The sequence below is a fragment of the Neovison vison genome, chromosome 10 (assembly GCF_020171115.1).
Source record: "Neovison vison isolate M4711 chromosome 10, ASM_NN_V1, whole genome shotgun sequence".
Classification (NCBI taxonomy): Eukaryota; Metazoa; Chordata; class Mammalia; order Carnivora; family Mustelidae; genus Neogale; species Neogale vison.
Genome location: NC_058100.1, coordinates 333,738 through 350,302, shown reverse-complemented (window position 1 = coordinate 350,302; position 16,565 = coordinate 333,738). Strand labels below are relative to the sequence as shown.

General features: G+C 50.6%; 2 protein-coding genes and 1 non-coding gene across 3 annotated transcripts; 1 reads left to right on the top strand and 2 right to left on the bottom strand.

Annotated features, from left to right (window-relative positions):
• Nucleotides 1–6,409: 6,409 nt before the first annotated feature.
• TRNAM-CAU lies at nucleotides 6,410–6,481 on the bottom strand. Its single transcript has one exon. It is a non-coding gene; the product is annotated as a tRNA-Met (tRNA).
• Nucleotides 6,482–6,718: 237 nt separating this feature from the next.
• Nucleotides 6,719–14,221, top strand: ILF2 (interleukin enhancer binding factor 2). The gene is made up of 14 exons (XM_044266380.1): nucleotides 6,719–6,815; nucleotides 7,161–7,220; nucleotides 7,402–7,444; nucleotides 7,734–7,838; nucleotides 8,185–8,262; nucleotides 8,811–8,913; nucleotides 9,969–10,034; nucleotides 11,372–11,488; nucleotides 11,966–12,044; nucleotides 12,302–12,389; nucleotides 12,980–13,041; nucleotides 13,133–13,247; nucleotides 13,458–13,548; nucleotides 13,699–14,221. Exons 1-14 carry the CDS (start codon nucleotides 6,811–6,813, stop codon nucleotides 13,857–13,859), a joined length of 1,173 nt encoding a protein of 390 aa, XP_044122315.1. The 5' UTR covers nucleotides 6,719–6,810; the 3' UTR covers nucleotides 13,860–14,221.
• Nucleotides 14,222–14,395: 174 nt separating this feature from the next.
• SNAPIN (SNAP associated protein) lies at nucleotides 14,396–16,237 on the bottom strand. Its single transcript, XM_044266379.1, has 4 exons — nucleotides 16,087–16,237; nucleotides 15,772–15,818; nucleotides 15,404–15,522; nucleotides 14,396–14,951 (listed from the first exon to the last, which is right to left on the bottom strand). Exons 1-4 carry the CDS (start codon nucleotides 16,227–16,229, stop codon nucleotides 14,850–14,852), a joined length of 411 nt encoding a protein of 136 aa, XP_044122314.1. The 5' UTR covers nucleotides 16,230–16,237; the 3' UTR covers nucleotides 14,396–14,849.
• Between the last annotated feature and the right edge of the window lie 328 nt (nucleotides 16,238–16,565).

The following is a 16,565-nucleotide window of genomic DNA, read 5'->3' as shown; positions in this document are numbered from 1 at the left end:
GCGGCGGGTTTCTGGAAGGGCGTTCAAGTAGGTGAGCCCAGGGTCCCCGTGACCCAGTCCACCCAGGACCGCCCCCGCCCCCACCTTCCAGATTGAGCGGATTCTTGGAGAAAATGGGCCCAGTGGAAGGGCGGAGTTAACCCTTTAGTTCCCAAACGGTTATGGGAGGGGGGAGGAGAACGCGCGGTGGCTGGAGTGGGGAGGAGGAAGGGTGGTGACCTCGGGGCCGCTCCCGGAAGGTGAGCGTGAGTTTGCTTCGGGTTGAGGGGGTTGTTCAATTGGGATTTGCGGTGACGGCGGGAGATGCCGTTGGCAAGGACCGGTGGAGGCGTCCACTGGGGAGAGGGGCTGGGGGGCTGGGGGGGGGTGGTCCTTGACCGCCCGCCGCATCCCCGCGCTGTGGCATCCGTCCGCCCTCTCGCGGCCAGCGGGGGTCACTGACGCAGCTGCGCCGCCGACCCTGCGCGGGGACCGAACCCCACCCCTGAGAACTTCCCTGCCGCCAACCGACCTGCTGCGCCCGCGAAACGCTCAGGGCCTGAGGGTAACTGCACGCATCGATGTGCCTTGGAGGAGGAGTCCCCTGCTCGGGACGAAGAGCCGCCGTGTAACCTGACTGAGGACCTCAAGGAACGAAGGATAAATTGCTCAGAGGCTCAGATGGGACTTCGCTTGCTTTGTGGGACAGGACAATCTCCAAAGAGAAAGAATTCAGCAAAAGCAGAATGATGAGCGAGATATTCTGTGCAGAAAGAGCAGAATACTGAATTATATTCCCTATATCAGGAATTTTTGGAGAATTTTAGGACCATTTTTTCTTAGGGTCTAGAACAAATAGTAGTAGCCCTGGGAGCAACTACAGATGGCAGGAATGCTTGGTTTGGCCTGCGTTCTCTTTCTCTGTATTTGACGTCATGGCCTACACTCAGCCATCAGTAGGTGAGGGGCGCCAGCCTGGCTCCGGCAGCAGAGGGCGGGACTCTTCTTCTTTTACTTTTTCAAGATTTATTTATTTGTTAGAGAGACTGAGAAAGAGAATGGGGCCGAAGGAGACAGAGAACCTCAAGCAGATTCCCCACTGAGCATTGAGCCCCTCACAGGACTCAACCCCAGGACCACCAGATCATGACCTGAGCTGAAATCAAGAGTCCATTCTTGAGACGCCTGTGTGGCTCAGTCGTTAAGCCTCTGCCTTCAGCTCAGGTCATGATCCCAGGGTGCTGAGATCAAGCCTCGCACTGGGCTCCCCGCTCAGCGGGAAGCCTGCTTCTCCCTCTCCTACTCCCCCTGCTTGTGCTCCCTCTCTGTGTCTCTCTCTGTCAAAAAAATAAATAAAATCTTTTTTAAAAAGAGCCCATGCCCAACCCATTGAGCCACCCAGGCACCCTGGGTGGGACTCTTGATCTCTGTGTTCTGAGTTCAAGCCCCAAATTGGGCACAGAGCTTGCTTGGTAAATAAATAAATAAAATCAGCTCATGGCACATGAGTATTTGGATTTCTGAGTTGTCTTGAAATATCAGAGAGCTGGCAATAGGTAAGTCCTGCACCCTTTCCTTGAGATGAGTCTGGTTCATCACGGTCCCTACCCATCGTGTTCACTCATTTGCTTTACCTGCCTGGCTGCTGTTGAAATTTTCAATCCTGATCCATGATATCAGGTGTGTGCTTGTAGGAATAACTGAGGAGAGGGGTGCCTGGGTGCCTCCGGCTCAGGTCATGACCCCAGGGTCCTGGAATCAAGCCCCGTGTTGGCCTGCTTCTCCTTCTCCCTCTGCTTGTGACTCCCCCGCTGGTGCCCGCCCGCGCATGCTCTCTCTGACAAAAAAACAGAAAAACAAAAGGAATGACTGAGGAGAGGCAAGAGAGGGCAGCAGAGGGCAGGTCTTGCAAGCTTTTGTGTGATAGGCATGGTGTCTCTGTCCTGTATGGGGGTAGTCCAGAGGCTAATAGAGGTAGATAGGAGATCGGAAAACTTTTTTGGAGGGGAGCGGCCTTTTTTTTTTTTTTTTTTAATTAATTAATTTATTTATTTAACAAAGAGAGACACAGCGAGAGAGGGAACACAAACAGCCGGAGTAGGAGGGAGTAGGAGCCGAGAAGCAGGCTCCCCGCAGAGCAGGTAGCCCGATGTGGGGCTTCATCCTGTAGGGACCTATTTTTTTTTTTTTTTTTAAGATTTTATTTACTTATTCGACAGAGAGAGATCACAACTAGGCAGAGAGGCAGGCAGAGAGAGGAAGAAGCAGGCTCCCTGCCGAGCAGGACCCTGGGATCATGACCTGAGCTGAAAGCAGAGGCTTTAACCCACTGAGCCACCCAGGTGCCCCTGTAAGGACCAATTTTATATTTCTATTTTAGCCAGAGGCTTCCATTGAGGTTAAACAATAACTTTGTTGTTTAACCCTTAAACAGTCCCTGCTCCCCTTCCCCCAGGGGACTTAAAAACAAGTCCCGGAAACCAGCCTCAGGTAACATAGCTCAAATACAAGGGTGGGTCAGGCCAGGTGGAGACATCTGTTCAGTGGGGGCGCTTGCTGTCTCCTAGCTACCAAGGTGATGGGCTAGTTTCCATGGCTACTGTGGGGTAAATTGTAATTCAATTAGCCACCTGTGTGTGGCCAGGCCCAACCACATGGCCTTCGCTCTATAAAAGTTAGTCTGGAAAGCAGGGAGGGGTCGTCCTCTGTAAGGGGAGGCCCTGACCGGTTTGACGGTGGGTCTGATTTTTTTTTTTCTTTATTTATTTGACAGAGAGAGAGAGAGAGAGAGTGTGACATCACAAGTAGGCAGAGAGGCAGGCACAGAGGGGCGCTCCATCCCAGGACCCTGAGATCATGACCTGAGCCAAAAGCAGAGGCTCAACCCACTGAGCCACCCAGGCGCCCCCGACGGTGGGTCTGATTCTTGACGCTTGGCGTGACGTAAAGCTTTGCTTAACCTTCGCTTTGTATCAGTCTCGCTCCTCTAATCACGGACCCATTATTGGGGTACCCATTTTGGGGGGCCTAACAATGCCAGGACCCCAGCTGAAGGCAGACACTTAGGCGCCCCTGGGAGGAGACTTTAAAAAACAAACAAACAAACAAACAAACAAACTAGTTTTATTGAGGTATAATTGACACAGCGTAAACCGTACATATTTAATGTATACAACTGATGAGTTTGGATATATGTGTGCACTTGTGAAACCATTATCACAATATCAAGGTAATGAAGATATCCATCACCTCCAAATGTTTCCTTCTGTCCTCTCTCCCTCTCTCTCTCTCCTGCACGTGCGCACGTGTGCATGAGTGTGCTTGCGCGTGTGTGTGTGCGCGCGCACGTGTTAAGACCGCCACACTGAGCAGGAGCCCAATGTGGGGCTTGATCCCAGGACCCCAGGATCATGACCTGAGCCAAAGGAACCTACTAAGGCACCTCCTTCTTAATGACCCTAAGTGCCTATATTGACAATCAACTGGACTTTAAGAAGAGAAGACAATGTACAAATAACTAAGGTTAGGTAACATTGACCCATTTGCTCAAGAGCTAAAGAAGCAGGTTTTTTGGGGTGGGTGATAACAGTTCTGGTTTATTGGGTGTGAGGTGCCTGTGGAGCCCCCCAGTGGAGGGGTTCTATGGGCCACCGGATGAGTGGAGCTCGGGAGAAAAGACTGCACTCAAACCTATCTAGCCATTGAGCCCCTCTTTCAACACTGGTGGCCTCAACAATTTATCCAGTCTCTGAGCTGAAGATGACTAAAAATGCTGGATGAAATATTTTAAAAACTCAAAGCACTAATAAGACAGTGAGGAATTATTGGTGTTGAGAACATGAAAGACAGGAAAGCATGGAGGTGAGACCAGCATTAGGGCCACTTCTACCCTGGGGTCATTTGCGGATGAGAACTGGGGGCAAAAATGGGCAGTGTGGGGCAAGTGAGACTGAAATTACAGTCCAAATGTCCCCAAAGGTGAGAAAACTGGCAAACCATCTGCCGCTTTGGGGTTAGGATCCTGAAAGCTGTATTCCTGGGGGAAAGCTTGGAGTCAGGTACAGCACAAGTAAATAGAAAATTCACACTGCAAAATATTAAAAAAACAAAATTCAGAATCAATTATTAGGTTTAAGAGTAAGTCAGACTCAACTGAAGAGCAAGTAATACATTGAAAGAAAAAAACAAAGAAATTTACCCAAAATGAAGCACAGATTAAATGTGAATGAAAAACATAAGAGTGTTGGAAACAGAAGGGACAACATGAAAAAATCTGGCATAACTTTATCTGGAGCCCAGGAAGGAGAGGGAAACACCCCCCCCCCCAAAAAAGCCTCACAGATTCAAGAAGATCAATAAACCTCAAGTAAGATTAAGATTGTCCATATTTTGGGTGCCTGGGTGGCTCAGTGGGTTAAGCCGCTGCCTTCGGCTCAGGTCATGATCTCAGGGTCCTGGGATTGAGTCCCGCATCGGGCTCTCTGCTCAGCGGGGAGCCTGCTTCCCCCCTCCCTCTGCCTGCCTCTCTGCCTACTTGTGATCTCTCTCTGTCAAATAAATAAATAAATATTTAAAAAAAAAAAAAGATTGTCCATATTTCAACCCATCAAGGTGAAAGAACAGGAAATTAAATCACAGGCAAAATCTTTAAAATAGAAAAAAAAAAAAGAGAGAGGATTGATTACCTTCAAAGGAGCAACCATTAGGTTGGCAAAAAAAATACTTTTCACAGCAAAAAATGGAAGCCAAAGATAGTAAAATAATATAATAAATGTGCTAAATGAAAATAACTTCCAATCTAGAGTTCCTTATCCAGGGAAAATGTCCTTCAAAAAACAAAGGTGAAAGGGGCACCTGACTGGCTCATTTGGTAGAGGACTGATCCTTGATCTCAGGCTCCTGAGTTTGAGCTCCATGTGGGGCACAGAGCTTGCTTCCAAAAAGAAAGAAAATATATACAGAATTGAAATAATGCACACGTCTACATCTACCAAGAGAAACAGATGCATCTAGCCCCACAAATCTTGTACAAAAATGTTGTAGCGGCTCTATTCATAATGGCTCCAAGGTGGAAACAGCACAAATCTGTTCCTGTGTGTCTCCCAGCTGGAGAACGGTTCAGAGGGAGGGCGGGTGTATTTATGCAGTGGGACGCTGCTCATAAATCAAACCCAACAAATTGCTGATAAATGCAAAAATGTGAAAGAATCTTGAAACGTGTCAAGCAAGAGAAACTAGACAAAAAAGAGTACATAGACTGTGAGTCCATTTATGTGAAGTTCAAGAACAGACACACCTAATCTGTGCTCATAGAAATCAGGATCATGATTGCCTCTAGGGCCCGGGTAGAGGGTCAAGAGTGAGCTTTCTGAGGTGATAAAAATGTTCTTTACCTTAATTTGGGTGATGGTTACATGGACAGAATACATTACTCAAAATTGAGATGAAAGCTTAAGAACTGTGTATTTTGGTGTAATAAATTATACATCAGTAAAGTCCTTAAAAGAATTACACAACAACAATAGCATATAATTCTGGGGGGGAGTGACGGTGGTAAACAAATTATCCCTGCATTTTTCACCAGGAGGGCAAACGAATTGCACACAATTAGGCCTTGCTAAATCAAGGATGCATGTTGTGATTTTTTAAAAAAGATTTTATTTACTTATTTGACACAGAGATCACAGGCAGGCAGAGAGAAAGGAGGGGAGGCAGGCTCCCCGCTGAGCAGAGAGCCCGATGCGGGGCTCGATCCCAGCGCTCTGGGACCAGGACCTGAGCCGAAGGCAGAGGTTGTAACCCACTGAGCCCCCCAGGCGCCCGCATGTTGTGATTTTTATTTTATTTTAATCAGTTGACTAAAGAATGGGGTCGGGACCCGTGGGCAAAAAGAGCTGCCGCTGCATGGTGTAATTGTTAGAGTAGCCTCTGGAAGAGTAGAAAAAGTGGGTAACCCCAACTAACAGAGGCAGGTACACATAATCAGCACCGAAGAAGGCGAGAAGTGCGAGAAAAAGGACTCAGGAGGAACAAAAGCAGGTCCCTGGGTGCCACACCAACGCAGGGACAGCGCTGCGCACGCGCGCTGGGAGCCCCTCCCGGGCTGGGGGCGCGTCCGCGGCGGGGCCGGGGTGCGGAGACTCGGCGCGGGCGCTTGCGGGTTCTTGTCCCTGCCCGCGCTCGTTTTTCCGGAGGTCTCTGTGGAAGGCTGCCTCCGTTTCCCTTCTAGCCGGTCATCGTCCGTGTTTTTAGAATGTGCTCTCCTGCCTCAGGTTTCTGGACTTCGGTGATCTTCACCCAGGGCTGCAGTGTTGCCTGAAGTCCCTTCCTACTCCCTTCACTTGCTGATGCCAAGCCCCGTCCTAAAGCCCGCATTTGTAGGGAGGAAAAAGAGGACTGTCGCACTTAGGAGAGAAAAGGAACGACCCTGTAGCAGAGGATGGTTTCGATCCATCGACCTCTGGGTTATGGGCCCAGCACGCTTCCGCTGCGCCACTCTGCTACCCGGAGAAAAGGGTTCTCCGGGTTCGGGAAGAAAGCTCGCAGGCGCCTTCTATAACTCGCGCCACCTAGTGTGTGGTTTAAAAAAAAAAAAAATTGTCGCTACCTCTAAATCCGTTTTCATTGGCTAATTTCTGACACAGCAGGCGTTTCTTATTGGCTCGCAGGCTGGTCGGCCAAAGTAAACCAATGGGCATTAGCGGCCTGTAGGGCCGGAGCCAATCGCGCCAGGGTTTGTTGGGACGCGCCGGCAAGCCGCGTCTGCGGCGTCTGCTCCTCTGAGGAGAGCGGGCGGTTGGTGTGGCCTCCATTGTTCGGGTTGTAGGCGCCATGAGGTAAAGGCGCCGGGGGTTCTGGGCAGGGGTGGCGTATTCGCCCGAAAGCTTCGGGGAGGTGGGCCGATGGGAGCCGGGCCGATGGGAGCCGGAGTCCCCGGAGGGGTCGCGTGTCCCGGGGCTGCCGGAGGGCAGCGGGCAGGGGCGAGGGCGGCGGGCGAGGGCCGCGGCGGGCCGGGCGGACGCGGGATGGCGGCTCCGGGGGCCACGGGCGTTACCCGTGCGGCGGCCCCCTGGGCGGCCGCTCTGGTCTCCGAGGCGGGGCACCGGGAACGCGGGGGGCGGCCGCGGGCGCGGGGCCCCTGCGGCGGAGCCCACGCCGGCGCGAATGTCTTGCCTTTCCAGGGGTGACAGAGGCCGTGGGCGCGGCGGGCGCTTTGGTTCCCGAGGAGGCCCCGGAGGAGGGTGAGTGCCGGGGGTCGGCGCCCCTGCCGGGTCAGCGTCGGTCCGCCGTCCGCACGGTCGGCGCTGGGAGATCCCGGCCACGCGGAATCGTCTCCCCGCCCGCGCCCCTGCCGAGCGACCTCGGCCCGCGAGGCCGTTTGGCTTTTCGGAGGAGCAACCGGCGTCGTTTCCCCTGTCGTAGGTTCAGGCCCTTCGTGCCGCACATCCCGTTCGACTTCTACCTGGTGAGTACGGCGGGGGCGCGTCCCGGGCGCCGCGGCTCCGCGCTGGCGGGGTGCGAGGGGCGCCGCGTCCGGAGAGGGTCGGCGATCCCGGGACCGGAACCTTCGCTCCGAGCGACTAACTGGGTCCCCGCCGAGTCCGCTGGTCCCTCCCGCAGGCATCCCGGGTTGAGCGTCCGAGGAGCAGAAGCAGGTGCAGGGCGCTCTGCTGGCCGAGGCTCCCGCCGAGGCCGCGGGCAGCGGGAGCGCGCCTGCCGGACTCGGGTCACTTTCGTGCTTTCCTTCCGGCTAGTGCGAGATGGCCTTCCCGCGGGTCAAGCCGGCGCCCGATGAGACGTCCTTCAGTGAGGCCTTGCTGAAGAGGAACCAGGACCTCGCCCCCAACTCTGCTGAGCAGGTGCGCTCTGCCGCCCGAGAGGGGCCGGGCTCCTGCTGCTGCCCCGGTTCCCCGAGCCTGAAACTCCTCCCGGGGTGAATTGTGCCCGGGTCTCTGCGAGGGAGGGTGCCCGTGGGCTCCGTCCACAGGTTCCGTGGGCGGTTATGTCCCTACTGGGGGACCTGTCTTTGGGTCAGAAAGTTCCTCCCTCCTGGCAGATTCAAGGCCAGAAGGTCAGAGTGTCTGCCGAGCGCGGCGTCGGTCCGGACTCAGCTTGTGTGGAAAGGGTTAGGGGAAAATACTCCAACTCTGAGAAGTGGCTTACAGTTTTCACTGTAGGGTATTTTTGTTTCCTGTTGTTTTCCAGGCCTCTATCCTTTCTCTGGTGACGAAAATAAACAATGTGATTGACAATTTGATTGTGGCTCCAGGGACATTTGAAGTGGTGAGTTTTTAATGATTTAGTCACAGGAACGGGCAGTCTTGGTAGTGTGGGTAGCGTTTCCTTGGCGCCCATATCTTAATTCTTCAGTTACTTGTTCTCCAAGCCAAGCCTAAAATGGAAGGCAGAGTACAGTGGAATTCCTTTGTAGTGGTGACGTTGTGGGGCAGGACTTGTGTCAGTGCTCTGAGCTAGCCATAATGTACTAGTTTTTTCATGTGGTTGTTTTGGGATATGTTTGACTTCTGCTACTTCTGAGTCTGGCTAATAATTGTAATTGACTTCTGAGAGGAAATAGTGTTTTTTTTAAGGTTCTATTTATTTATTTGAAAGAGGGAGCATGCACATCAGCATGAGTGTGGGGGAAGGCAGAGGGACAAGTAGAAGCCCTGTTGAGTGGGGAGTCCAATGCAGACAGATCCCCAGGACCCTGAGACCACCACCTCAGCCGAAGTCAGGCTGACATACTTAACCAGTAGCCACCCAGGCACACCTAGACAGTCTTTTTCACTTCTACATTTTTTTCCTCCCGGAAATCCTTCTTCCAACAGCAAATTGAAGAAGTCCGACAGGTGGGATCATATAAAAAGGGAACAATGACTACAGGACACAACGTGGCTGACCTGGTGGTAATCCTAAAGATTCTGCCAACATGTGAGTGCACCTCTTTATGGCCACAGGAGCAGAAAGTTGAGTTTGAGGCATGGGGATCTTTAAAGCCCAAATTGCTTTTCTTTTTTCTTTATTTTTGTTTTGTTTTGTTTTTTAAGGTTTTGTTTATGAGAGAGAGAGAGAGGGAGGGGGAGAGAGAGAAAGAACATGAGCCATGGTGGCAGGGGGCGAGGGGATTGGCAGGGAGAAGCAGATTCCCCACTGAGCAGGAGTCTGACCCAGGGCTTGATCCCAGGACCTATGAGATCACGACCTGAGCTGAAGGCAGCCACTTAACCAACTGAGCCACCCAGGAGCCCCTAAAGCCTATATTTCTTGTGAGAAAGATTGTTTGGAAGACAAATGGGAAATCTATTTTTTTTAACGTGCGCTGAGGTAATAAGGGACAAAGTCTGGACGATGTGTCTGAAAAAATGTATGTCTAGTTCCTAAAGGGCAGTGTTTCTCATTTGGTGGTTTTTGTCTCCCATGGAATATTTGGCTGTATCTAGAGACAGTTTGGGCTATGGCATCCAAGGAGTAGAGATCAATTCACAGGACCTACTCTGTCCTCCAACTGTCAAAGAATTATCCAGCCTCAAAGGGGATTAGGGCCATTGATGAGAAACCCTAATATTCAAAAAATAAAAACAAAAATGGGGTATGGGTATAGGAGGTATCCTGTTCTCTGAGCCTTCCGGTTTCTCTGTTGAGGTGTTAGTTTCCCCTTGTAAAAGTGTTTATTCTTTTTTTTTTTTTTTTAAAGATTTTTATTTCTTTATTTGACACATCACAAATAGGCAGAGAGAGAGAGAGAAAGGAGGAGGAGGCAGGCTCCCTGCCGAGCAGAGAGCCCGATTCGGGGCCTGATCCTAGGACCCTGGGATCATGACCTGAGCCAAAGGCAGAGGCTTTAACCACTGAGCAACCCAGGCGCCCCAAAAGTGTTTCTTCTTGCTTGCCGTTGCTCCAACCTTGCATGGGGGTCAGAGGGTGGAATAGTACAGAGCTGTATAGCCTTTGAATAATTGTTTATGGTCTCTTTTTCTCTCATCTAGTGGAAGCTGTTGCTGCCCTAGGGAACAAAGTTGTGGAAAGTCTAAGAGCACAGGATCCTTCTGAAGGTTTGAGTTTGTTACTGAACATGTATTTAGTGGTCATAGGAGCCAGGTGTATAATTTCAAGTACACTTTTTAACAAAGTCCGGTCAGGCTAGAAGGAAGAGTGAATGTAGAGTTTTTTGTTGGGGAAGTTTTTGACCGTGATCTCCAGTGTTCAGAATCCTGTTACATCTCCTTTACCTTTATTTACTCTTTTTTTTTTAATAGTCAAGGCTATTTTTTATTTTTTTAAAGATTTTATTTATTTGACAGAGCAAGAGGGGGAGAGAGAGAGACCACAAATAGGGGGAAGCACCAGAAGGAGGGGGAGAGGTAGACTTCCTTCTGAACACGGAGCCCCATATAGGGCTTGATCCCAGGACCCCGATGACGTGGACCCAGGATCCCATGACCTGAGCCAAAGGCAGATGCTCAACCAACTGAGCCGCCCTACCGTTCCTACTTTTTTTTTTTTTTTTTTTTTTAAGATTTTATCGACTTAGCATGGGCAGAGCAGGGGAAGAGGGACAAGTAGATTGCATGCTGAGCACAGAGCCAGATGCAGGCCTTAGTCCCACAACCCTGCCATCATGACCTGAGCTAAAATCAAGAGTCAGATATGCAGCCAACTGAGCCACCCAGGCATGCCTACTTTTTACTTTTTTTTTTTTTTTTAAGAATTTATTTATTTGACACAGAGAGGTCACAAGTAGGCAGAGAGGCAGGCAGAGAATGGGGTGGCGGGGGGTGAAGCAGGCTGGCTCCTAGTTGAGCAGAGAGCCCAATGCAGGGCTCAATCCTGGGATCTGGGACCCTGACCCAGGATGGGATCATGACCTGAGCTAAAGGCAGAGGCTTAACTCACTGAGCCACCCAGGCACCTCTACTTTTTACTTTTTTAAAGTTTAAGAAATTGCTATATCCAGTGTGGGGCTTGAACTCACACCCTAGAGATCAAGGGTCCCATGCTCTACCCACTGAGCCAGCCAGGAGCTCCATGTCCATTACTTTTAAAATTGTATTCTGAATCCTCATTCTGGACTTCTAATATTTTATTAAAGGTTTTATTTATTTAAGAGACACACTACTTGCTTGCTCCCAGGGAAGAGGGGGTAGAGTGGGAGGGAGAGGGATAAGCTGATCCTGCGCCCAGTGCAGAGCCAACATAGGGCTTGATCTCAGGACCCTGACACCAAGACCTGAGCCAAAACCAAGAGTCAGATACCCGTTAGACTGAGTCACCCAGGCGCCCCAGGATTTTGCTATTTTTAAAAACCTATTTATTCCCCTACTCCCACTGTAGATTTATCTCTGGTCATATAAAGGAAATGGGAAAGTTACAGCTTTTGATTTTCTTTCAGTTTTGACCATGTTGACCAATGAAACTGGCTTCGAGATTAGTTCTTCTGACGCTACAGTAAAGATTCTCATTACAACGGTGCCGCCCAATCTCCGAAAACTGGACCCAGAACTCCATCGTTAGTTCTTTTTTTCTGTTGCTGAGATAGTTGGGAAAACAAAACATGGCATAAAGTTGCTGTTAAGTTTACTTACTAGCTTGTTGCTATTCCATGTGAAGCCTTCTGCACTTAAGTTGATGCCTAGACTTTGCTGTCTCCCTCTGTAATTTGGAGAGTTTTACCAGCTTGCTAGTGAAATTGTTACATGGCATGGCTAAGAAAGCAACTGGTGGAGGACTTAAGGAGGTGTGAGGAAATATTTATGGGGGGGTTGGCTCTTGGAGAAAGTGGTGGATCTTGCATACTTTTACATTTGATTTGGAGGAAGAATAGTGATTTTTGGACGAATGATTTGCTGATCTGAGGAACATGGGGTGGTTTAAGAAATTAGGAAGTTACCCTGTCTTGCAAGTTCTTGGGACTATGGCAGTGTGGTTGAATTGCTTGCTTAATCGTGGTAGTATTTCATTGTGGCCTGTTGTGCTTGTCTTCTAGTGGATATCAAGGTGTTACAAAGTGCCTTAGCAGCCATCAGACATGCCCGTTGGTTTGAGGAAAATGCTTCTCAGTCCACGTGAGTCACTCATTATTTGAGTTAAAATTAATAACTAATTAATAGTGAGTAACCACATCCCCCATATTTCCTTTGTTAGAATTTTTTTGGCTATAATTTGTCAGGGTTGGTTTTTGGTAGGGTTTTCTTTTTCTTAAACTTCAAGTAAACAAATTTAGATTGAAACAGAATATGTAGTTTTAGAAATAAAATCAGCTCTGTACCTCGGGGATGGAAATACATGAGCTTATTAATCTCTGGGTCCCTCTTACCTTCAGAGTTAAAGTTCTCATCAGACTGCTGAAAGACCTGAGGATTCGTTTTCCTGGCTTTGAGCCCCTCACACCCTGGATCCTTGACCTACTCGTAAGTAAAGAAGGGCATTTAGGGGCGCCTGGGTGGCTCAGTGGATTAAGCCGCTGCCTTCAGCTCAGGTCATGATCTCAGGGTCCTGGGATCGAGTCCCGCATCGGGCTCTCTGCTCAGCGGGGAGCCTGCTTCCCCCCCTCCCTCTGCCTGCCTCTCTGCCTACTTGTGATCTCTGTCTGTCAAATAAATAAATAAAATCTTTTAAGGGGGGGGCGTTTGGAAGTTCCTGCTCATCTCTACTTAAAAGTAGTTACTCTGAAACCCATCAGGGTCTGAAATTTGGTGAAGCTGAAAATGAATTTCATGGTGGGCAAAGTAATCCCGTAAATATACAAGGTTTATTACTTCCTTGGGTTTTTGGAGTATTCAGTTGAATGAGTAATTGGCTACCCTGAAGCCTTTTTGTTACTGATCTCATTTCAGTAACGTGATAATGGAAGGAAATTACTGAATGAACAGCCATTTCAGAATTGCTCATGAACATTGGAGCTGGGCCTTAATAACCAGTTTTCTCTTGGATGGTTTCAAGTTTGTTTGGCTAGATAGGGCAAGTTTCTGGCGCACCTACCAGATTGTTTCTTTTTCAGGGGCACTATGCCGTGATGAACAATCCCACCAGACAGCCTTTGGCCCTAAACGTGGCATACAGGTATGACCGGAACTTTGGGTCATACCTGCTTTGGGTTTGGGGCTGGGTTTAAGTGGTCTTTGTGTTCTCTTAATGTTCTTGTGTGTTTCAGGCGTTGCTTACAGATTCTGGCTGCAGGACTGTTCCTGCCAGGGTCGGTGGGTATCACTGACCCCTGTGAGAGTGGCAACTTCAGAGTACACACAGTCATGACTCTGGAACAACAGGTATTGGGACAGTGCTGATATGGTCTGTTACACCCCACTCTCGTCAGAAGGCAAAGGGAATGTGGTCTTTGTCGGGGGGGGTGTCAAGATTTAGGGGTTCTCACAGACTTTGTTCCTGAATTTAAGGTTGTCTTTATATTCATGATAATGTTCATCAGGTAAGTACTTTGATTCATCTTGCTAGTTTACCCTCACTTTGCTCTCCTTTAGGACATGGTGTGCTACACAGCTCAGACTCTGGTCAGAATCCTCTCACATGGTGGTTTTCGGAAGATTCTCGGCCAGGAGGGTGATGCCAGCTGTGAGTGCTCACCGTGGGTCCCGGGTTCTTTGTGCTGCTCTGTGGTCTGCAAAGAAGCCCTGCACTGCTCAGATGTCTTGCTGTTTCTACTGTGTAGATCATGAGTTGTATGCTCAACTACTGGGCTTGAAATCACTTTTTCTTTTCTAGATCTTGCTTCTGAAATATCCACCTGGGATGGAGTGATAGTGACACCTTCAGAAAAGGCTTATGAGAAGCCACCAGAGAAGAAGGAAGGGGAGGAAGAGGAAGAGAATACGGAAGAACCACCTCAAGGAGAGGAAGAGGAAAGCATGGAGACTCAGGAGTGACCTTCCTCTCTCTCCATCCCTTTTCTTTTCCAAGGGAAAGACTGCAGCCTAAGCTAACTGCTCCTGGGCTTTATATGGTGGCATTTCTGAGGAATGGGGAGACAGGAAGGAACATAAACTCTATAGAAGGGAGTGTCATTCCACTGGGTTCTGATTGGCTCAGGAGCCAGAAGTCTCCCATTTATGATCTATGCCATCCATCTATAGTGAAGCAGCCTACCAGCTTTTCTTCCTAAGACTTCAGAGGACCCAGTTCCTGGAAACCTCAACCAGTACTTTGTTATTGAAATGTTGTGAGCTGTTAGTGTCTGATTTTTTTTTTTTCTTTTCTAAGAAAAATGATTAAAGTACTTCCTAGTAGGGCTCTTGGTCTTGTTTTTCATTGGCACCTGAGAACCTTTTTTGCTTTCTGTACTCTTAAGTAAAAGTGATACTTGAGTCTGTTCGTTATAAACACTAGATCATAATTTGAAGCCATATTTGAATCAAAGTACAATGACTCTTGGAACCTTTCCATACACCAGGGTAAACTAGAACACTGTTTAAGCATTTATTGAATTAAATGGTTCTAGCAATACTGCTACTTTATTCAAGGCAAGTGCAATCAACAAAAGAGGGTACAGACAGGAGTTGTTACCTTGACTTTGCCTGCCCTCTTCTCCAAATCCTCTGTAAACGCAAAAGTCACAAGTAGAGGACATGCAACAGAACAGAACTAGGCCTGAGGGTAGAGGAGTTCTGTCTTGAGTATGTACAGGCCTCAGCTCATTCTTGGAAGCAAGAGTCCTAATAAATCCTTTGGGATCATTGATCCTGCCGTACACCGGTTTCCTTGAGGCCCCACATAAATGGGTAAGACTTAAGTGCTTCAAACAAACTGGGCTGCTATGCTGATGTCCCATGGTCTACAGCGAGTCCTGGAAGAAAAGCAGCCGGGGAACAGTACTTGTGCTACTCTGAGGCCACGGGTGGCTCCCATCTTCTGGCCTATTACTTGCTTGGGGAACCAGGAGGGTAAACCCCTGAATCCAGCATTGCCCTCCTGCGGGCTGTTTCCTTGGCCACGCTGTGGTTTAGCCGCCTCAGTCGTTCCTAGAAGACAAGATCTGAATCATGGGGCGCCTGGGTGGCTCAGTCGTTAAGCGTCTGCCTTCAGCTCAGGTCATGTTTCCAGGATCCTGGGCTCCTGCCCCACATCAGGCTCCCTGCTCGTCGGGAAGCCTGCTTCTCCCTCTCCCATTCCCCCCTGCTTGTGTTCCCACTTTTGCTGTATTTCTTAAAATCTTTAAAGAACAAGATCTGGAGTCTTAGGTACTCTGTGAAAGGCTCCAGCACTCCCTGTCCACTAGGTGCAGAGCGGTACCCTGGGCTTGCTCCATCTCCACGACCGTCTCCCACAGAATGTAACAATGTCCAGGAGAGGAACTGGGAATGAGTTCTACGCCTGACACTAGCTGACAACCTCCTTTGTTTCACTGCCTTGGGGACTGTGGGATGTCCCTGACGACTTGGGAAGAATCACTGCTGGCGGGGAATTCTTTTACCTGCGCGTTCTGTAGAATGTTGTTGACCAAGACCACTCGCCGCCGGGCATTAAGCAGCTTCTTCACGTAGGGGTCGAGGTCCAGGGCCACCTTCTGATCCTCATTGATCCGGCACAGTTCTGGGGGATGGAAGGAAGGAGCAGCGAACACCACATGGTTCCCTTCCTGCTCCTAGGGAGAGCAGGCTGGTAAATGGGATTTAAACACGCCTGCACCCACGTGGGCCGGCCACTAGAACCCCGGAAAGCAGAATCCACTGCAGCCTCGCAGCCCTGCCAGCCCACGACCGAAGCCCACCCCGAGCTCGGCTAAACGTGAGGCTCTAGAAGGTCGCTGCCGGGTCGCTGGTCCACGGGGAGCTTACTCACCAGTAGCTAGGTTGTCAATCTGTTCTCGGAGTTCTACCTGGCTCTCTCTGCAAAGAGGTACGAGACCCACACTGTCAGTTACAGGGACTCGAAAAACCCACTCCCTCAAGGACTCCCCAGGGGCGGGGAGACGCCGCCACCGCCACCACCACCGGCCGCCCGGCCGCCCGGCCGCCCGGCCTCTCCCTCCAGTCCCGCACGAGACTCCGCCCCCTTCCTGCACAATCCCCGCCCCTTCCGGTAAAGCACTCCTCCTCCTCCTCCCCTCCCCCCATGAGGAGAGGCCCGGCCCCGCCCCGCCCCTCCCTCTCGGACCTGACGGCGTGGACGTGAGAGTCCAGCTGCTGCACAGCCGGTCGCAGGAACTCGAGGAGCCCCTCGGCGAAAAGGTCGCGGCCTGCGGGACCTGCCACTGGGGTCCCTGCCCCGGACACAGCGGCGGAACTAGCCGCCGCCATTACGAGCCGTCCTTCCGCCCGGAACGTGCCGCGCGGGCCGCCGGGAACTGGAGTCGCGCTGACGTGCGCCACCAGGGGGCGCCTGGGAGCTGCTGGCTGGACGCAGCCTGGGGACTTCTGGGAAACCGAGTCTCCGCGACCGGGGGCGGGGCGGGCCGGGCCAGGCCGACCTGCAGTTCCCTGGAGACCCGGGAGAAGCGGAGTTGGGGGGCGTCTCCAGACCTCGGGGGTGGAAGGAGCCTTGTGGGGGCGGCTGTCCTGGGTTTCTGCAAAGGTGAGGAAGGGAGTGCTTGTCCCTCTGGTCGCGCTTAGCCTCCCGTGCCGCCCAGGTCGTAG

Coding starts and splice junctions, on each gene's coding strand:
- ILF2 (XM_044266380.1), top strand. Junction 8,914..9,968: donor CCTAAAGATTCTGCCAACAT/GTGAGTGCACCT, acceptor TCTCTCATCTAG/TGGAAGCTGTTGCTGCCCTA. Junction 13,042..13,132: donor GCCCTAAACGTGGCATACAG/GTATGACCGGAA, acceptor TGTGTGTTTCAG/GCGTTGCTTACAGATTCTGG.
- SNAPIN (XM_044266379.1), bottom strand. CDS start 16,229: ATGGCGGCGGCTAGTTCCGCCGCTGTGTCCGGGGCAGGGACCCCAGTG. Junction 15,523..15,771: donor GATTGACAACCTAGCTACTG/GTGAGTAAGCTC, acceptor TCCATCCCCCAG/AACTGTGCCGGATCAATGAG. Junction 14,952..15,403: donor ACATTCTACAGAACGCGCAG/GTAAAAGAATTC, acceptor CTTGTCTTCTAG/GAACGACTGAGGCGGCTAAA.